The 15,342-nt window shown below is 39.5% G+C and overlaps 1 protein-coding gene across 1 annotated transcript in view; it reads left to right on the forward strand.

Annotated features, from left to right (window-relative positions):
- Window positions 1-3,316: 3,316 nt before the first annotated feature.
- LOC309565955 (mucin-5AC-like) overlaps window positions 3,317-15,342 on the forward strand; it is a gene marked incomplete at both ends in the record, with an annotated part of 316,230 nt that continues 304,204 nt past the window's right edge. Inside the window, 2 exons of the mRNA XM_082270984.1 lie at window positions 3,317-3,395; window positions 5,711-5,857. Of these exons, the coding sequence (XP_082127110.1) occupies window positions 3,317-3,395; window positions 5,711-5,857 (226 nt within the window). The remainder of the gene's footprint in view (window positions 3,396-5,710; window positions 5,858-15,342) is intronic.

Here is a 15,342-nt window from a genome sequence, read left to right on the forward strand (position 1 = left end):
GTTGTCCTCATATTGGCAGGATACATACTACAAATGGAACAATACACAAAAGTATGGCCTCTCAGATAGATGTAAAGTTATTCACTTGGGGGCTAAGAATATATATGCATCATACAAACTAGGGAGACTACAACTGAGGGAATCAATGGTGGAAAAGGATCTGGGGGTTTTGGTAGATCATAAGCTTATTAGTAGCATGCAATGCCAAGCTTAGGTTTCCAAAGAGAGAAAAGTCCTTTCTTGTATTAGGAGAGGTGTGGACTCCAGAGAGAAATATATAATTTTACCCCTGTACAAATCATTAGCAAGACCTCATCTGGAATATGCAGTTCAGTTTTTGGCACCAGTTCACAAAAAGGATATCGGGTAACTGGAGAAATTTCGGAGAAGGGAAACCAAACTGATAAGAGGCATGGAGGAGCTCAGCTATGAGGAAAGATTAGAGGAACTGAATTTATTCTCTCTTAAAAAGAGGAGATTAGGGGGATATGATCAACATGTATAAATACATAAGAGGTCCATATAGTGACCCCTTATTTATTCTCCAGTGGGTCTACTTTCAGAAAATATATAATGATTGGGGTTTTGGCTAATCTTCAAGCCTAAAATGATATTTTTAAACATGTTGCTATAAATCAGAGCAGCAAAATGCAAGGGGCAAAAGGACCGAGCCCCTACGCAAGATACTCTTTCTCTTGATTTTTTCACCCTATTGAGGCTACATATTCCATCACGTGGCTCTATTCATTTTTCCTTGGGCTACCAGCCTTTCACATTTTCCAATTCATCTCCCACAGCTTAATTTGTGTCACATCTAATTTCTGCCATTAGGCATATTCTCACTATGGTAGCAGCACCATGACTTCGTAATTATATTAACCAAGATATACTCCTTATACAAATATCTACTATATATATTTTACATATTTTTCCTCTTCCTGGTTGCTGCTACACATGCCACTTTTATTTTATCCAATTCAGCCCACACTCTCTATGTGTGTTACGTGTCAGGCCATGTTTTGCCTGTACTGCGTGCCCTCAACTCCCGTGGGAGACACCCGGGGCCATGCCTCATTGCCAGTGCCAGCATTTACTTTACTGCAATGTAAGTGTTAGAGCTATGAGGCTATTGCCTCCTTTTTTTCTTCATTTACCATCATTTGCCATTTCCTTATGTATACATTTTTTATAGATCAGACATCTACTCCTGATGAAGTGGCAGATTCGAGCCATGATACGTGTCAATTTCACTGATGTTGTGACTATATCAAGTTATTTCATTAATATTGATCAATTGTATCCATTTATGTTGCAATTACAACTACTTTTTTACTCCTGGAAATTTGCTATGCTGGTTTTATGAATATTGGATCTGAGATTATTTACTAGTCTTTTTTGTATTACTCTGTTTTTGCATATATATTTTTTCTGTATGTTTTTTTACCTGTATGTATCCATCAATAAATGTGACTTTTTTTCCTGAAAGCCTCACCACATCTCTCATTTAAAGTCCCAACCTTCTTCTTTTTGCTCATTGAACCGGGATGGAAGCGCAAGGCAGCTCCAACCGTGCGTCTCATTCAAAGTCCCAAACCTCCCCCCTCTATACACATAAAATTAACTTTAGTGTATTAGTTATTGAAAAATGTATCTTGATATACAGTTGCAAAAATATTGTGTCACATAAAAAAATGGATCTACCACTATTTTATTCTCCAGTGGGTCTACTTTCAGAAAATATATAATTATTGGGGTTTTGGCTAATCTTCAGGTCTAAAATTATTTTTTTAAACATGTTGCTAATAAATCAGAACAGCAAAATGCAAGGGGCAAAAGGACCAAGTCCCAACGCAAGATACCAGGTCATTGTGAATGTAGTGTGGATATATTGTGGCTAGGAAAGCTCACACTGCAAATTAATACAGTGAAATTCTTTCACTTTACCATAATGTTTACATACCTGTGTCAATGATGATGTACAAGCCAAGTATGCAAATCAGTTAGATTTAAGATTCCAGAGAAAAAATTAAGAATGGCAGTGTCTTTGTTGGCATGCCACAGGCATGGTGAGACCATTCTTAGGTAGGGAGTGAATTTTTTAGCAGACAGCTTACTGTGTAAAAGGGATACTAGAAGTGACTGCACACATGTATTGAAGACAATGTTCATATAGCTGTCAGATGGCTAAGACATTGTTTGCTGGTTCTAAAAAATTCAAAATGTTCACATCCTTCTGATGTTTGTAGATGGCATTAGCTATTATATTTTCAGACCAATTTTAACTTTGTGTGTTCAGTTACTAAGGAGAATAAAGAAATAAACTGTTTAGAAAAGCCCATTATATTTACCTTATTATTATGCTGGTGTTCCTAAGATTGTGCATGTCCTTTTGTCTTTCAGCATTTGCACAGAAAAGGGAATTCAGTGTCATTATGACCCGAACGGTATGTCCTTCTGCTTAAATGTACAAATTGCCATGCTATACAACATCTGCTTTCTGTTACATTTAAAGTAAATTCATACTATATTAATTACATAATTGAAAAGCTTAAAGTGGATGTAAACCCTTACATATACCCAGTGAAGTGAGAAGCCTCAGGTGATAAACAAAGATAAAACAAAATACTCCTACCAGAGCCATAACTAGCAGTGCCATCCTAAGAGCATTATAGGCCCCTGGGCAATGCAGTGCTCTGGGGCCCTGCCTACACAATCACCCACGATAATAAAAATGCAAATTATCGATAAGGCTATATTTATTGGTACCTCCAACAAAATCATTAACACAACGTTTGGACAATATAACACAAGCTTGAAAAACAAGAAGTTGAAATACAAGAAATTGCGGACTGAAATGGCACAGTATGAAAGCACTATTTATTTATTAAATTTGCAATACTTCTTTGCAGAGAATTCTTTTATAATTGGCTTGAAGTCAATGGTTATCAAAATGTCATTTTGTATACACATGAGTGAAAGCCAGTTTAAACGCTGCTGCCCCAATGTGCTGCAAAGCTTATTTTTTTATTACGCAGCCTCTCCCATGGACCCCTTTACATTACACAGCCCCCCCCCCGGATCCCTTTACATTACACAGCTCCCCTTCCCACTCCACTGGACCCCTTTACATTGCACAGCCCCCCATGGACCCCTTTACATTACACAGCTCCCCACCCCACATCTCTGGACCTCTTTACATTTACATTACACAGCCCCCCCCATGGACCCCTTTACTTTACACCCCCCCCCTCCTACCTATGGACTTCTTTACATTACACAGCTCCTCACAGTTCTCCCCCTTCCTACCTTTTTGGGCATGCTGCATGCAGAGAAGGAGACTCAGGAGAGTGGAGCAGGAGGCACTAAGAACAAAGCCGAAGACCTGTATAGACAGCGTGAGTTGCCGGGGTTAACTTTTCAAGTTAACAGCAGGTGATTGGTAAACAGTATGATTGATAGTAATCGGCATTGATTCATGACGGAATGTTCTTGCCAGACCAATCTATTAACATTCTACAAGGAAGTGAGCTGCCATCTAGATAAAGGAAGGCCTGTGGGTGTGGTGTATCTGGATTTTGAATAAGCATTTGATACAGTTCCCCACAAACATTTACTTTACAAACTGAGATCTGTTGGCCTGGACCATAGGGTATGTACCTCGATTGAAATCTCGCTAGTGAGGTGGGTGCAAAGGGTGGTGATAAATAGCGAGTACTCAGAATGGTCTGGTGTGGTAGATGGGGTCCCCCAAAGATCTGTCATCGGACCAATTCTGTTTAATTTATTCATAAATGATATAGAGGATGGGATAAATAGCTGAATCAGTATTTGCTGATGATACAAAGCTTAAGCAGGGCAATAACTTCTGCACGGGATGTGGAAACCTTACAAGAAGACCTAAAAAAAATAAAGGTGTGGGCATCTATATGGCAAATGAGGTTTAATGTTGAAAAATGCAAGTAATGCATTTGGGTGCTAAACATTAGAATGCAAGTTACTCACTAAGGGGAGAACCTCTGGTGGAATCCTGGATGGAAAAGGACCCCAGGGGGTCCTAGTAGTAATGGCATGAATAGTAAGCTGCTGCAAGCAAAGCCAACAGAATATTGGCATGCATTAACCACTTGCCAAACAGCCGCCGCACTTTTACTGCAGCAGGTATGCTTTATTATGCAAAATGACGTACCTGTGGGGGGGCCAATCAGCTGGTCCGGCGGACACGATGTCTGCAGGCCACCAGCAATCACTCCCCATAGAGACAGAACGGTGGTCTGCTTATGTAAACAAGGCAAACTGTAGTTCTGTCAGAGATAAACACAGGGATCCTGTGTTCCTGCTATTTAGGAACACAGATCTCTGTGTTTATCTAGTAAGTACAACTCCCACACAGTTAGAAAGCACCCCCTAGGGACACACTTAACCCTTTGATCGCCCCCTGGTGTTAAACCCTTCCCTGCCAGTGTCATTAGTACAATAACAGTGCATAATTTTAGCACTGAACACTGTAATAATGTCACTGGTCCCCTCAAAAGTGTCAGTTAGGTGTCTGATCTGTCTGCCACAATGTCACAGTCCCGCTAAAAATCACTGATCGCCGCCATTACTAGTAAAAAAAAAAAAAATGACATAAATCTATCCCCTAGTTGAAGACGTGCAAGCCAATTATTATACACTTTTTGGAATTTTTTTTTTCTACCAGAAATATGTGGCAGAATACATATTGGCCTAAATTAATGAAAAAATTAGATTTTTTATATTTTTTTTTTTTATTGGCTGCGCTTTATAGCAGTAAGTAAAAAATATTGTTTTTGTTTTTCAGAATTTTTGTTTATAGTGCAAAAAATAAAAATTGCAGAGGTAATCAAATACCACCAAAAGAAAGCTCTATTTATGGGAAAAAAAGGACATCAATTTTATTTAGGTACAGCATCGCACAACCGTGCAATTGTCAGTTAAATTAACGCAGTGCTGTATCGCAAAAAATGGCCTGGTCATTAAGGGGGTATAACCTTCCGGTCAAGAAGTGGTTAAAAAGGGGATTCACTCCAGAGATAAAAGGATAATTCTCCCACTCTGCAAAACTCTGCCGTCCAGTTCTGGGCACCAGTCCTCAAGAAAGATGTGCTGGAACTGGAAAGAGTTCAGAGAAGGGCAACAAAACTAATAAAGGGACTAGAGGATCTCATCTGGGGAAAGACTATAAGAATTGATCTTATTCTCTCTGGAGAGGAGACACTTGAGAGAAGATATTATAGTGATGTACCAATACCATACTATTGACCCTAGCATAGAGAAAAAAACTGTGAAAATAAAAAGTGAAAGAGATTTTAAAAAGACATGCAGCCATTCACTGAAATTGGAAGAGAAGTGGTTTAATCTTAACCTGTATCGAGGGTTTTTTACTGTGAGAGCGATAAGGATGTGGAATTATTTTCTACAAGCAGTGGTATCAGCTGGAAGCTTTGATAAAAAAAAAAACTATAAGATGGGCATATTAATGATCACAACATACAGGAATATACAATTTACTATTGTTATAAACACATGCACACTTACATACTACGGGTTGAACTGGATGGACTGGTGTCTTTTTTAAACCTTACCAACTATGTAACTACATATAAAATTATAGTTAGCAATTTAAAATATAGAAGATATTAACCATTCTTGTTTAACTGCTTTAATGTTATACCCTTTCATTACCATTCAGAGTGCCGCTGTAAATATCAAGGGCTAGAGATGAAAACTGGCGAAGTTATCCGCCTGGAGGAAGGTTCTGATGAGTGTAAAATTGTTAAGTGTGGAATTAATGGAATAGTAACATTTCCATGTTACAAAGATAAGAATAGCTCTACAGGTAACTGATTTCTCTTTATCGCTTTAAAAAATAAAAAAAAATTGAAATGTGCTGCAAAAAGATGAAAAAGCATAACACTTGACTATATTGGGGCATAAAAAATCATAAATATATGATATTCAAACTCAAAGTGACCTTGTTAACACATAACACTTTGTAGAGCAAGCATATAAATAAAATGTATGAAATAAACACTCAGGACGAGTTCAACACGAATCATACAAGAACACAAACCATGTTCCTGTGCGATTCCTGTGCATTCCCCTGCAGTGAGATATGGTAACCTATTCATTCTTTTGCACTGGACCAGACACAAAGTAGTGCATGCACTACTTTTGAAAAATACACCATACCAAATACCATGCAATCTGGTGCCTTCAAATGCATTGTGTTTGCGATCTGTATTTGGGGTATTGGTAATAATGTCCGTTTTGGGCATGGTGTGGGAAATGCACTCTGAATACGCCTCTCCCGAACTGCATGTTTGTGTGAACTGGCCCTTACTATTATTGTGTTTGAAATACATATTGGGTATGTATTTTTGGAATAAAAGATTTTTTAATTTTCTTCCATCTCTGATGTTTTCAGAGTGACTAAATGACACAGCAGGATGGCTGCGTGTGGGAGACAGCCTGCACACTTCCAGTGACAGTGGTGTACAACTCTGGGAATGTGACAGCAGGGAGGAAGGAACAGATTCATGCTGTGTTTTGAGAAAGCCTTTGACATAATCTCCGAAATTTAGGATGTGGATAAAAATTGCAGCTTCCTTTGTTCAAAGAAGACATATCCAATAGAATGTGCTAATTTAAAGCTGAATTACTTTCGAAAAGGTATATTTTACTTTTATTCGGACAGCAGTCTCCTGTCAGAGTCAAACATCCGTCACTGAGACTTGTACACTGTAAAGTATTGGGACACCTGCTTTTACACGCACATTAACTTTTATGGCATCCCTGTGTGAGTCCATAGGGTTCAATATTGAGTTGGCCCACCCTTATCAGCTATAACAGCTTCAACTCTTCTGGGAAAGCTGTCCACAAAGTTTAGGAGTGTGTCTATGGGAATGTTTGACCATTCTTCCAGAAGTGCATTTGTCAGGTCAGGCACTGACCTGGAGAGAAGGCCTGGCTTGCAATCTGCACTCTAATTCATCCCAAAGGTGTTCTATCAGGTTGAGGTCAGGACTCTGTACAGGGCAGTCAAGTTCCTCCATTCCAAACTCGCTCATCTATGTTTTTATGGATCTTGCTTTGTGCACTGGTGTGCAGTCATGTTGGAACAAGAAGGGCCAACCCCAAACTGTTACCACAAAGTTGGGAGCATGAAATTGTCCAAAATTATTTGGTATGCTGATGCCTTAAGAGTTCCCTTCACTGGAACTAAGGGGCCAAGCCCAACCCCTGAAAAACAACCCCACACCATAATCCCACCTCCACCAAATGATTTGGACCAGTGCATAAAGCAAGGTCCATAAAGATATGGACGAGCAAGTTTGGGGTGGAGGAACTTGACTGGCCTGCACATAGTACTGACCTCAACCTGATAGAAAACCTTTGGGATGAATTAGAGCGCAGACTGCGAGCCATGCCTCCTCTCCAACATCAATGCCTGACCGCACAAATGCGATTCTGGAAGAATGGTCAAACATTCCCATAGACACACTCCTAAACCTCGTGGACAGCCTTTCCAGAAGAGTTGAAGCTGTTATAGCTGCATAGGATGAGTCAATTCAATATTGAACCCTACGGACTAAGACTTGGATGCCATTAAAGTTCATGTGCGTGTAAAGGCAGGCATCCCAGTACTTTTGGTAATATAGTGTAGTTCTGGCTGCAGTACACTCAATACCTCTTACTGTGAATTGTTTGCTAGGTACTCCTTCAATTCCTAAAAAAGTACCAATACCTGGTTTAAAAAAGTATATTCTTTTCAATGGGTGCACGGAGCTCGGTGATTGGAGGAGGTTTGGTGAACATTACAATTTCCCCTCCTACAATCACAGAAGAATGCTAGGGTTTTTATTAATGGAAGAGGTGCTGAGAAAGTGACCCACAGTGATCAGTGTAAAGCAGCTGGAACTACAAGTCCCAGCACCAGATGTTTGGCACAGACCGTAAATTGCTGCCAGAATAAAAGTAAGGTATGTAAGAAACACTGCAGCAGAAAGAGATGGGGCACGCATCATTAGAGCTACTTTATTTTTACTCTGAAAATTACCAAAAATCATCTTTAATACATCTTATATATATGAGCAGCCTCTAGGGCTGTTATCCTGGTCCTGGTTTTACTACCTAGTGAGCCAATGACCTAGAAATTGCCGACAGTGAAATTTTAAGTGTTAAATTCTGTCTTTTATATTGGTTCCCAGCCAATGACTCACTAGGTCATAAAGGCTTGGTCAGGTTGACTCTTTTGGCACCTGTAGCTTTAAAACAAAATTAGTTATGCAGCTCTCTTAATACTGTCCGTACAAGTTCCCTTTAAAAAATGGTAAAGAGCATGTGACTGCTAGGTTGCTTGAGTCAGCCACTTCATTTTCCTTCGGTTCAGTTAAAGAGGTGTTGTTACCTGTGTTCAGTGTGTACAGGACATTGCCTATAATGACTGTGTGCCTCAGACTCCTCTTATACCTACCAGCCGCATTATAAAAATGACAACTGGTATATCAGATTAGAATAAACCTTAGCCCTTTATACCCCTTTCACACGAGCACTGTCTGGCTTGATGAACAGGGGATCCGTCAAAAGATCCCCTGCTGAATTGGCTCAAAATGGGATAGATATCACTTTTGTGACATCTGTGCCCAATCAGTTTTTTTTCTTTTTACAAACTGAAGCTTCCCATGTCCATGTTAAATCTATGGATCACCAAATGAAAAATGAACCTGCATTCATTTACATCAAACTACTTAGGTTCAATAAAATGGAAAAGGATGCAGACGTTTCCATTTTTTTTTTTTTTTTTTTAACTACATTTACATCTCATACAATTAGAATATCATCAACTAATTAATGTATTTCAGTAATTCAATTCAAAAAGTGAAACTCATATATTTTATATAGATGCATTACAAACAGAGTGATATATGTCAAGCGTTTCTTTCTTTTCAATTTTGATGATTATGGCTTACAGCTAGCTAAAGTCCAAAATTCAGTATCCCAGAAAATTTGAATATTACATAAGACCAAAAAAAAGGACTTTTAATACAGAAATGATGGCTTACTAAAAAGTATGTCCATGTACAGTATAGTATGCACTCAATACTTGATTGGGGCTCCTTTTGCATGAATTACTGCATCAATGCCACATGGCATGGAGGCGATTAGACTGTGGCATTGCTGAGGTGTTATGGAAGCCCAGGTTTTTTTGATAGTGGCTTTCAGCTCATCTGCATTGTTGGGTCTGGTGTCTCTCATCTTATATCTCATACTTTTCAGTAAGCCAACATTACTGTATTAAAAATCCTTTTTTTTTTTTTTTTTTTTATTGGTCTTATGTAATATTCTAATTTTCTGAGATCTTGAATTTTGGGTTTGCACTAGCTGTAAGCCATAATTATCAAAATTAAAAGAAAGAAATGTTTGAAATATATCACTCTGTGTGTGTGACGCATCTATATAAAATATATGAGTCTCACTTTTTGATTTGAATTACTGAAATAAATTAACTTAATGATATTTTAATTTTATGAGCTGCACCTGTAGATGGGCAGATTGAATTGTCGGATTTAAATGGACACACATCCGCCTGCTCATTTACATAGAGTTTTTGATCAGGTCTGTCTGAGAAACTGACAAGTGGACATGATCATACCGCCCGTGTGAAGGGGGCCTTGCAACAGCTAGCTCAGTAAATGTATCTTTAAGAGCATCCAAAGAGTAAACTGAAAAAAAAAATATCATTGTAATTATTCTATTTCAGATCTCTGAAGATATGTATAATACATAACAAATATCCTACTTATATAATTCTAAATCTTGCAAGAACCTGTTTAAGAAATTATCCCAATCGAGGGACAGTTTCAAAGGAAATTTTTTATTACATCTTGAGGGTGGATTTGCAAAGGGATCACCATTTATTAGAAAAATTCTTAGAACCTTTCCTGTTTTGATATGTGACAGATTCATGTGGGTATTTATCTAGTGAAACCCACATTTGTATAGACGTAAGATTGCCTTTTAATAATCAGTATTTCTCTAACCATCAATAAAGATTGTCAAACAAAATCTGTTGATTATGTGTCCCATTTACTTTGTCTGTTTTGTAAAAAAAAGAAAAAGAAACAATTCAGAATGTAATACGTGTTTCAATATTCAGTGCATACTACCTAGATATTGTATTCCCAAATAATGTGCCAGTAGTGAATGTTTATATGACACATGTCAGTTATTTTTTTCCTGTTTTCGTCCATTCAAGAAGATTCCCTCTTCGTTCTTATCACAGAAATACAGAAGGAAGTACAGAGAACATCTGTGCAAAGCAAGGAGATATTCCCTTTAGGACCTCATTCACATGGCCAATAACTTGCAGACCTCATGCAGGACCATGTTTTGCCTGCACAGAGATGTACAGGTGTTGCATGCATCCCCTGCTGCCAGTTTCATATATTTCTACTGGGCCATGTGGTTGCACCGATACAGCCACTGTGTACCAATATGACATCCTTGCGTTTGCCGGCGCACAACCTGAACACACCCAGGGTGAGTTTGGGGGCACGCAATTGCAGCCACACTGATGTCATATTGGGACACAGTAGCTGTGTCTGTGCAGCTGCATGTCCCAATAGACATCTGTGCGACTGCCAGCATGGGGATGCAGGCAAGCCCTGCGCACCCACTTGCCGCCAAACATGGTCCTTCATGGGCCATGCAAGTAATTGGATATGTGAACGACACTATAGATAGTTGGCCCGCAGACCCGCACTAGTGGAAATCAGGCCTTAATTATTAAATCTGCATATTGAAGTAGAAAAGGCTACTAATCCAACATCTTTTTATCAATTGATAAGTTAAATAGAGAAGTAAAAGAGGAACATGAGAGGTTTGTAATGGATTCATCAAAAAAGAGAAACAAGGAACACCTTAAAGAGTAACTCCATTTTTTGTTGAAAAAAAACATTCCCCTGTGGGTTATCTATGTAAATTGCAAGGATTTTAACAGACGTTTTTTTTTTTTTGCACATGCCTACCTTTTGTTATTCTGAAGAAATTCCTGTGTGTTTGCCATTGTCCATGTGAAAAGTGGATATAATGGGAGTGGTTTCATAACTATCAATCAGCTTCTGCATCAGCAGGGCTCTGATAAGGAAAACTGCAGGGTCTGCATCTCTTTAAATGTGATTTCCTACTGGGAGTATCTCACCAAAAATGTATTTTTTATTGCAGGGGATGCCTGGGGATGTTCTGTCCACTATCTGTGTACAGAACACCTCCAGGTAGTCATATTGCATTGCATTTACAGAAAATTACAGAGCTATTTTTTATGTACTATTTTTTTCTCCACTAAAATGGAGTTAACATTTCATGCAAGAGAGGAGTTAGAAGAATATTCCATAAAACAACATAAATTAACATTTTCTTTAAAATGTATACAGATTAATTAAGGATTTGGCACCTACATCACTACCCTATAGGTATGATATCACATGCCAAGATAGTAGAATACAATTAGGAAAAAGTGTAAACGTGTTGAAATATGAAAACAAGCCAAGTCAGGTATTAACCTAAAATAATAAAAATAGAAAAGACCCATAGAAATGTTTTGGAAATGTATACTGGCCTACATCAGTAACTTGAACATTAATAAGAACAATTTTGGTCTCAATGTAATTTAGATCTATTAGACACTGGAAAGATAGGGTCAGATCCATAATGCCATACCATCAGGGAGGCATGTTATTGGCCCCAGATTTATTCTGCAGCAAGACAACAACCCCAAACATACAGCCAATATCATTAAGCACTATCTTAAGCATAAAGAATAACAAGGAGTCCTGGAAGTCATGGTTTTGCCCCCACTGAGCCCTGATCTCAACATCATCAACTCTGTCTGGAATTACATGAAGAGACAGAAGGATTTGAGGCAGTCTGCATCCACAGAAGGTCTGTGGTTAGTTCTTTAAGATGTTTGGAACAACTATACCTGCCCAGTTTCTTCAAAAATAGTGTGTGTGTGCAAGTATACCTAGAAGAACTGATGCTGGTTTGAAGCCATAGGGTAGTAACATTGATATTGATTTGATTTAGATTTTTCTTCTGTTCGTTCACTTTACATTTTGTAAATTGATAAAAAAAAAAAAAAACAGTTAATATATATATATATGTTTGAATGCATTCTGACTTTACAGCAGATATTGTGGCAGTGCTGTGCCCTGCCACTGGGATACTATGTAAAGATTGCAGGGGGACACAGGAAAATACATCTTACAAGACAGGAAGCGGAGATTACCATGTATAAAAGGCAGACAGGATTGGGCCCTTGCATGTAATAGCTGACACAGAGGGGCCAAAGCAAGGAGTTTAGACTTGTATCGACTGCTGAGTTTTTGGGTTGTCTCACCAACATATATTAATCCACACAAACAGATCAGTGTGTAATCACGTACGATGTCTGGCATGTGTAGAAACCATGGATTTCATTTTTCTTTCCACTACTAGAATGTACAAAGCTATCCCCTTTTCTCATTAATCTGCATTACACACAGCTGAGACCTGGATACGATCCGTTTCTCTTATTTCCTAGGAAAGTCCTTTTTTCTGTATTTTTTGTTTTTTTGTGTTCAGAATGCTCAAGCATATCTCCTATTGTTCTATTTCTTCTATATGTTTTTAATAGTATTTGTTGAAAGTAATCTATCTCAGGGTCTGCATGTTGCAGGAGACTCCATTGTGTTTTAATGATTTAAAATATTTTCTCGCTATAGCTATGGTATTGCATGGAGAAAAGAAGACATTTTATATTAGATCTTTTATTTCTTTTAGGGGTTCTCACTGTATGTTTCAGTCTTCCCAATCCTGCCTCACCATATTTATCGGATATCTGCGATTTTTGAATCTGTGACACATTTCCTCTATTCTTTGTAGCTTTTTATTCTCATTGCTAACAATTCTTTCTACTCTAATCAAATGACTCCATACAATCGACCTAAACACATGCGGAGGATGGAGAAATAATAATTGATTCCTATCTGTAGGTTTAATATAAACAGTATGTCAGATTCTACTTTCCCATTATCAATATAAATCATAGTGTCCAAAAATTACACCAATTTACCACCAAAACACATAGTGAATTTTATGTTGGTGCTAAATAAATTAAGTATCTTGTTAAATATTAGGAGGGTTCCAAAAACGCCCCGCCATATCGCAAACACATCATTAATATAGCGCCACCATCTGAAGTAATGTTTTTTAAAAATGCCATCATTGTATATATATATACATATATATATATATCTTGTCAAACGTATGCATAAAAGTGCAAGCGAATGACGGATCAACATTGGAACCCATTGCAACACATCCTGAAAAAAAAATTATTATTATTCAAAATTAACTTAAATTTGTATCTTTACATGTGTTACAAATTCCATATTAGAATTGCTTTTTGGTGTAAACTTAACAGTATTTGAGGTAGTTATATTATTTCTGATATATTTAGAATAGGGAGTAAGTGAGATAGTTGTATATGGATATATGAATCTCTAGCTACTGTGTTCTGCGGAACCCTGGTCGAGAAACCCTGTTCTAGATACTGTGTTGATTTGGAAGTAGACAAGATAAGAATAGGGTAATTCACGTATTCACTGAAGTACTGGTGAGGGAATACACCTGTGTTCACGCCTATACGCTTTGTGAGAGGGAAGATAAAGGTAGCTCAAAACATTAGTGCTATACATGCAGCTTGAGGAAGGACGTGTATGTCCGAAACTATGCAGTCACTTGCTTGTAAATGCATGCTTGCTTGCATGAAGATATGAAGTAAAGAAGGAAACTTACAACTATTGAGATTGCATCCCCAATTTTTTGATGAATGTCTGGTGGAAACAGGGGAGTGCCACAACAGATGTAATCCTGTAAAAAGGAATTGCCCCACCTTGAAATTATATTTTGTATATATATATATATATATATATATACAGCCCTCAAATTTTCCACTCGCCTACTCGCATTTTGCGAGTGGAAAATTATGTAGGGCGAGCTACTGTCAGGGGAAGAGAGGAGAGGAAAGCTGGCCGAAGGATTGGATAATGTCAGCGGCGGATCATCGCGCTGTAACAGCTTTAATTGTAATTGGCGGGCGCTCGCCGGCATACACAGTCCCGTCTCTTAGCCCGGCTTCTTTGATAGACAGAACACCTGGCCAACCAGGACGTGTGACGTCTATCAAAGAAGCCGGGCTAGGAGGCGGGACTGTGTATGCCGGCGAGCGCCCGGCAATTACAATTAAAGCTGAGCGGGATGATCCGCCGCTCCGACATTATCCAGCCAGCAGGACTGATGGAGGGGGTAAGCCGATCATCTCACCCAGAGCCGGTACAAGGGAGGGTGGGATGGATGGATGGCTGCCCTGGGCGTCTGTGTCATGGGAGGTGGAGGGGGCGCTGCCAGGAGTGTTTCTGTGACAGGAGAGAGCGGGATGTGCTCTCTCTGTCTTCTCGCAGGGCTGCACACTGCTGTCAGTATAGCAGACATCAGATTGGTACTTCTTCTCCCCTTAAAGAGTCAGAGTGGAGGAGGAGCGGAGGAGAAGACAATTCCTAAAGCTTTGCACGGACAGCTGGCGGGAGAGATGCGGCTGCAGAAGGGGAAGAAGATTGCAGCTCAGGAAGGACACTGAATGTCAGATCCGGACTATACAGAGTTTGTTATCCCCTCTCCTCCGAGTCAAAGTAAGCAATGTGGAAAGGGGGCGGGTAACAAACTCTGTATAGTCCCATCTGACATCCAGTGTCATTCCTGAGCCGCAATCTTCTTCCCCTTCTGCTTCTGCAGCCGCATCTCTTCCGCCAGCTGTCCGTGCAAAGCAATAGGAATAGGCTTCTCCTCCGCTCCTCCTCCAATCTGACATATGAAGAGGAGGATCACAGAGCGATGTGCCGCGCTGTATCTGAGGTCTGCATGCTGGAGGAAAGGGAGAACTACACTGGGGTACAAATCTTATCCTGTCACCTCCCAAATTCCCATCTCAGCACAATCCCCCCCTCCCTCCTAGCACAACCCCCCATCTCAGCACAATCCCCCCCCTCCTAGCACAACCCCCCCATCTCAGCACAATCCCCCCTCCTAGCACAACCCCCCCATCTCAGCACAATCCCCCCTCCTAGCACAACCCCCCCATCTCAGCACAATCCTCCCCTCCTAGCACAACCCCCCCCATCTCAGCACAGTCCCTCCCCCTCCTAGCACAATTCCCCCATCTCAGCACAATCCCCCCCTCCTAGCACAACCCCCCCCCATCTCAGCACAGTCCCTCCCCCTATT

This window comes from Pelophylax lessonae (genome assembly GCF_965119305.1).
Source record: "Pelophylax lessonae genome assembly, chromosome: 10".
Lineage (NCBI taxonomy): Eukaryota > Metazoa > Chordata > Amphibia > Anura > Ranidae > Pelophylax > Pelophylax lessonae.